This window comes from Eschscholzia californica, unplaced genomic scaffold, assembly GCF_041429995.1.
Source record: "Eschscholzia californica isolate CP2 unplaced genomic scaffold, dmEscCali1.0.p SCAF_2, whole genome shotgun sequence".
Taxonomy (NCBI): domain Eukaryota; kingdom Viridiplantae; phylum Streptophyta; class Magnoliopsida; order Ranunculales; family Papaveraceae; genus Eschscholzia; species Eschscholzia californica.
In genome coordinates, this window is record NW_028238309.1 from 64722130 (window position 1) to 64728860 (window position 6731).

At 34.4% G+C, this 6731-nt stretch overlaps 1 protein-coding gene and 1 non-coding gene across 2 annotated transcripts; both read left to right on the forward strand.

Moving 5' to 3' along the window:
- Positions 1-362: 362 nt before the first annotated feature.
- LOC147560319 (terpene synthase 10-like) lies at positions 363-3921 on the forward strand. Its single transcript, XM_086662499.1, has 7 exons — positions 363-653; positions 892-1165; positions 1242-1629; positions 1723-1941; positions 2668-2809; positions 3117-3371; positions 3463-3921. The coding sequence occupies exons 1-7, from the start codon at positions 429-431 to the stop codon at positions 3760-3762; spliced, it is 1803 nt and encodes a 600-aa protein (XP_086518625.1). The 5' UTR covers positions 363-428; the 3' UTR covers positions 3763-3921.
- A 226-nt stretch (positions 3922-4147) lies between these two features.
- TRNAF-GAA (transfer RNA phenylalanine (anticodon GAA)) lies at positions 4148-4220 on the forward strand. Its single transcript has one exon. It is a non-coding gene; the product is annotated as a tRNA-Phe (tRNA).
- The last annotated feature ends 2511 nt before the right edge of the window (positions 4221-6731 follow it).

A 6731-nucleotide genomic window follows, 5' to 3' on the forward strand; every position in this document is an offset into this window, starting at 1 on the left:
GAGAAAGGTACAAAGACTACATACTACTTCAATTGTTAAACCACTCTTAGATAATAGCAAATTGTGCCTATTGTATAACATAGACGTTCTTACAAAATTACGAGAATACTTGTTTCGGCTAAATTTTTAAATTTGTAATCAACCAATTCAAAATGAATAAAAAGTCTCAATTGAAATTTTTGACACATGAGTTAATCAATTAATTTTAATGGTAATGTAAAAATAATTACTCTTGAATTTGTAGTCAGCCAATTCAAAATCAATTTAGCAATGATTTGGGAGTTCTAAACGTATACCTTCTCTGTTCATGTGCATGTGACTATTTACTATCTTTACCTCTCTCACTTTGTCTACATCTATATATATAGATAGATGTGGCATTGGCATCAACATAAGACATTTGAATTTAAAAGCAAATACAGTTTGAAATGTATCTCCATCTTAAACCTCAAACCCCTCTTATCTCCTCCACCACCACCACCACCACAACCACCACCACCACCACCACCACCACAATGTGCTTTACAAGAAGTGTAGCTTTCCCTATAATATGTGATGATCTAATACCTGTACCAAGAAAAACACAACAATATCAATATCAACCAACCATATGGGATTACAGTGTTGTTGGATCGCTTGGACTCAGACCAAAGGTGATTATTCCCCTCCCTCTCTCTATATATATATATTTCATAGAGTTGTTTCTTTGTTTCAATCAGAGTCTTACCTTAGATGAAAGTATGTGATTAGAAAGATGTCACATGAGTTCGAGACTCAAACTCCTCTGACTAATAAAACAGTGGAAGGATGAAGGGTACCTCTTTCTTTATATTACTTGGCTTAAATGATAACGGTAATGATGTGTTTATATTTATTTTAAAATGTATGTAGGGCGAGATTGACATGGACTACGAAATCAAGAAGAGAAAGAAAGAAGTTCAGGTTATGATTGAAAACGCCACAACACCACTAGTTCAGCTTGAACTAATTGATGTAATTCAAAAGCTTGGACTAAGTAATCTATTTGAGGAAGAAATCACTAAAATCCTAGAAAAAATATACGAAAAACGATATACAACCAATGGGTATTGGGTAAAAGATAACCTAAATAGTACTGCTCTTTGTTTTAGGCTTCTTAGACAACATGGGTTTGAGGTTTCTCAAGGTAAACTTCTTCATTACACAATTTAACATATGACAATTTATTAACCTAATCTTATGATAAATTGTGTGAGTTGCAGATGTTTTCTGTGGGTTAGATTATAAGAACTTTGGGGATTGCAACAAATCGTTAGACGAGGACGTTGTTAGAGGAGTATTGAGTTTATATGAAGCTTCATGTATTGCTTATGAAGAGGAAAAAATCCTCGAGGAGGCGAGAATAGTCACCAAGAAACATCTTGAAGATCTAATAAAAGAGAAAAAGATCGAATTTACAAATCTTGCTAATCAAGTTAGCCATTCTTTGGAGTTTCCATTGCATTGGAGAATGAAGAGAGCAGAAAACAGATGGTTTATGGATGTGTATGAGAGTGAGAAAGAGTATAATCCTTGTCTTCTTGAATTGGCCAAACTACATTTCAATATGGTTCAAGCCACACACCAAAAAGATCTTAGAAGTTTGTCAAGGTATGTTTATATTTAAGTTCCAATTTTTAAACCAATACAAATAGTGAAACCTTTTATAAAAAAATTCTTATCCGACTCCGTTTTGATATGTAGGTGGTGGAAGAGTCTTGGTATTGCTTCTGAATTGAATTTTGCTAGAGACCGATTAGTTGAGACATTCTTATGTAGTGTAGGCATTTCTTCGGAGCCTCAATATCGACATTGCAGGGAATGGGTCACAAAAGTTACAAACTTTGTAGTTATAATCGATGATGTTTATGATATTTATGGTTCATTAGACGAGCTTGAATTATTTACAGAAGTTGTCGATAGGTAATCCTTGTACACCGTATTATACGTATGTTTTAACACATATACCTTCTTCAACTTGAAAAATTCTATTTGATACATGGTCATCATCTAAATTTTGCTTTCGGGGATTTTAATATTTGAAGATGCACATCTTGTGAAGAGATAAATACCTTTGTGTGATAAACTCGAATGAAGCCGAGTTATGGAGGAAGTGCTCGGGTGAAAACCGGGAGAGATGAAGTGACTTGGTTAGCTCTCGGTTGAAGCCGAGGAAGATGATGGTGAGGGACTCTCGGCTGTAGCCGAGGTTGATAGCTTGAATCTCTCGGGTATGACCGAGAGTTGATAATGGTGCTTCTCGGTTATAACCGAGTGTAGTGGGAGAGAGTCTCGGGTAAACCGAGAGATGATGATGGTGAAGAGTTGATCGTGTGAGAGAGAGAGATTGGTAAATACCTTGTTTATTAACACTTACAACTTGCATATTACATTATGTATGGATCTCTTTATATAGGTTTACATAGGAGAAGTTTTAGAAATATGAAACTCTAATGAACTTTATCTAATACAACAATCCTAATCATACTAGGAAACCTAATTATACTAGGAATTCTTATCCTAACCGTGGACCTAATCCACTCGGTTTAGCCGAGTGGAGTAGACCTTCCAACACATCTAAGTAAGATGTTGAAATGAACCATCCATTATCCTAACTAAATTGCTTAATCTTATGAATAATTTTTGAAGGTGGGATATCAAGGAGGCAAATAAGCTCCCCAACTATATGAAGACATGTTTCTTAGCTCTTTATAACTCAACAAACGAAATAGCTCTTGAGATTAAAGATCAAGGTTTAGATGTCGATGTCCTCCCATGTTTGACCAAATTCGTAAGTGATTTTTCTTTTAAACTAGACTTTGGGTTCTATATAAATCGACCAATTTGCATAAATTTATCAGTTTGCCCAACTTATATAGAAAATAAGTCAATAAATATTTACTCGCTTATTTCTTTAGTTATATATAGTTATATACGAAAATAAGGTCGATGTAAGAAGTGAACTGTTAATTGAGGACCTATACTCTATGTGACACAAATTTGAGATCTAACGACTAACATGATCCGTTTATTTTTTCAAATCCTAAGTTTGTCTTTTCATTACTTAAAATCTTCTAATAAATTTATGTTAATTACAGTGGGCAAATTTCATAAAAGCAATGATGGTAGAGGCAAGGTGGAGTAGCAAGGGTTACATTCCGTCGCTAAATGAATATCTTCGTAATGCTTGGGTTTCTTCTTCTGGCTCGTTACTTCTACTTCACTCGTTCTTCGCGACATGCAATAAGAGCATTAATGCCGATATACTAAAAACCCTAAAATCTGATTATCATCATATTTTTTATTACCCATCCATCATCTTGCGTCTCACCAACGATCTAGCAACTTCAACGGTAACTAGCTAGCTAACCTGAAAAAAATGTTTTTTTTTCCAATAAAAGTTTGAAAAAATTCTCCTTTCTAATTATCCCATGTGTTTAATAGGCAGAGCTAGAAAGAGGAGGGGATGTCTCGTCGTCTATATATTGTTACATGATAGAAAGAAATTGTTCGGAAAAAGATGCACGTGAACACATCCGAGGATTAATATTGGAGACATGGAAAAAGATGAATAAATTAAAATATGATTATCCGCTGGACAATAAATTTGTTGATATGGGGTTAAATTTTGCTCGAACCTCATTGTTTATCTACCAGTACGGGGATGGTGTTGGAACTGACAATTCGATAACTAAAAGTCATGTTTTATCTTTGATAGTTAATCCTGTTGAGTTAGATATTTAAACCCAAAAGCTCGATAATACGAAGGGTGGAATTAGAAGTCTTAAAAGACTCGTAATTCTTCACGTTCCATGGAATTCAATGTGTAGATCTACCCATTATATATGTCTATCGAAAAATCTGTAGAATAAATATAGTGATTTCAATTTCTTGTATTATATTTACTTGTCTCGAATAAAATATGAATCGTCTAACTTAATTAGACTCAAACTCAACTCGAATCACTAATTCAAACAAGTTTAACATCAAGATCTACATAAAAACAACAAACATTTTGAGATCTTACTCGAGTCAATCGAATTTCTAAGGTAGATATCAGATCCGACTCAAAAGAGAGAAATACTACCTTATTGAATAAAGTATGTCTGGACTGAAACATTTCAACCATGCGGGGATAGCTCAGTTGGGAGAGCGTCAGACTGAAGATCTGAAGGTCGCGTGTTCGATCCACGCTCACCGCATTTTATATATTTTTTTAAGTGTTGGATAAATAAGTTTCCTTCTAGTTATGGATTGAATCTTCTTGTTCTCAGATGTTAAGGCTCAATTTAACCTTTTTACTTGCATGGAACTAACTCATTTTGCGCCTGTCTGCCTCCACTTAGGGAATAAACAAATAAAAATTTTAATTCTAAAATTGATTGATTTGGAAAAACACATTGAATCAAGAGAATGATACTTTCGTAGGAACGGTCAGATTTGAACTATGTTATCTCCAGTAAAAAGACATATATGTTATCACACAATCAAAATGAGAGCAAATGTGACTTCTAAACTACCACTATCTATATAATCCGGTTTAGAGTACGACTTGATAATAAAGTTGAAGGATTGGTTCAAATATCAACTTGATTTTTACAACAGAACCTGGAGGTTGACGTCGAAATGATTGGCCGAGCTCCAACTCGAATGTGCTTTCTAACAATGACCTGAAGAATCAGCTGAAGCACTCGTCTCCGTTGCTCAACTCTCAGCAAACTATATGATAAAGTTTAAAGATTTGGAGTGAAGTGGTTGAGGTGCCTATAACTAAATGGAGGTGTCTATACTATTTTCAAAGTAACCATCCTGCCCTAACGAAGTTCTAAAAACGTTCCATACCAAGGCTAAAGTCGCCTCCCAAACCAACCAAAATATCTATAGGCGCCTTCCGTTATATTGGCACCACTAACTTTTTTCTTTTCTCCAAATATTTTTGTATATTTACCCCAGCAACACCTTTAGTAGGATGAAGACAACGATGATAAAGAAAATATAAGAAATGATGGATGCGATTTTCGGAATGAGAAGTTTAACTTGAGGAATAAAAGGTAAGATCTTTAAGGAGATTTAGAGAGAAGAGGAGAATCCGACAAAGGAAAAGGAAAGAGAGACTGACGCTACTTTTTGTGCATATTCCGAACACCGCTTTCGAAAATCGTGTACACAATTCGATTTAAGAGAACAAAAATCATTTATGTTTTTCTTTTCTAAAGTGAGGCGGATAAATTATGGTAAATGGACTCTGATTTTGGTAACTAATGACTAATCGTGAATCAATCATTTACATATACTTTTATGGACCGATGAATCCATATACACTATATTATAGATGGGAAGATATCTCCAAATTATGAAAATCTATGAATTTTTCGAATGCGTGTCGTAATTATAAAATCTTTCTATTTTTAACCGCTAAACATTCAAATAACTAATTATAACGGTTCTATTTTTCTTTATGAAAAGTTAATAAAATTTTAATGATTAACATATACTCTTTGGAAACCCTAATTCAGTATCTCGATCTCATGTTTGGGTTGACAATGTTTCAGTAGTCAAATTCAATCAGAACTTTGAATATGCAAATTTGATATGCAGTGGTGAAGTGCTATGGTTGGCTAATCTGATCATGATGTAAGACCAGAGAAAATGTTCATCACGTTAGAAGTACAATTGAACATCTATTATCGAGTGACAAATCTCACCGGGGCTAACAACTGAATGAAGAAGGCACATGGGCCTCCTTCCTAGTTAGTTCACCGTTCTGAAGTATCAAGAGGTCGTGAGTTCAAGGTTAAAGAGTTTCACTCGGTCAATATTTTGTTTCCATGTCGTCTATAATGTAGACAAAGTAAATACAGTATTCGACATCCTGTAGAGTGTTATTTCACCAAAGGGTTACACGCTTATAGCGTATTCTTAACGTATCAATGTCATATTACGTACAAATGTTTCATGATAATCATATGCTCATTACTAGTATATCATGTCGCGTGATGTAGTAGATATATGCAACAAAATTGAATATATACAGATATACATCTCTATTCATGCATTTTTCACAACACCCATCTTGTGATGATCAAACATGAGTTATTTCTCTTGGGATGAGACTGACTTGAAAGTTCTTAATGCATATAAGATCAAGTTTATACCTTGCTTGAGAGAGATCAAAATACCTAAAATGAAATGAATCTTGATACAAATGCTTGTGATTGGTCCATAATTAACAAATACTCCAAAGAATTTGGACCCAAACACCACACCAAAACCCTCATTTCAGTATAAAATACTAAAATCGGATCTGAAGAAATCAAAGCCAAAAAAAAGGTACCAATTCATTTCCCTCCTTCCTATGGTTAGAGCGCCAATGTGTTTTCAAGTAAATGACAAAAACCACCCTAGGATTCTTCCATATTTCAATATAGACTTCACCAGTGACAACTCAAAAGACAAAACTATCCTTCAATTTTCTTTTTAATCTTCTCCAACTTTTAATATCATAGGGTGGGAAATGAACCCTGGATTGAGAATGTAGTCTAAAACGACCGGATCTGTAATGTTTGCCGACACCATAAATCAGACAAGGTAATACAAAAGGTTGACCCCTACTAGACATGAACATATTTGGAATTTCAATCTCACTCGAGTGATTGAGTAGTGTCATTGTAGATTTGACAGACTAACTTATAATGGTTGATTTTGCGAAATGC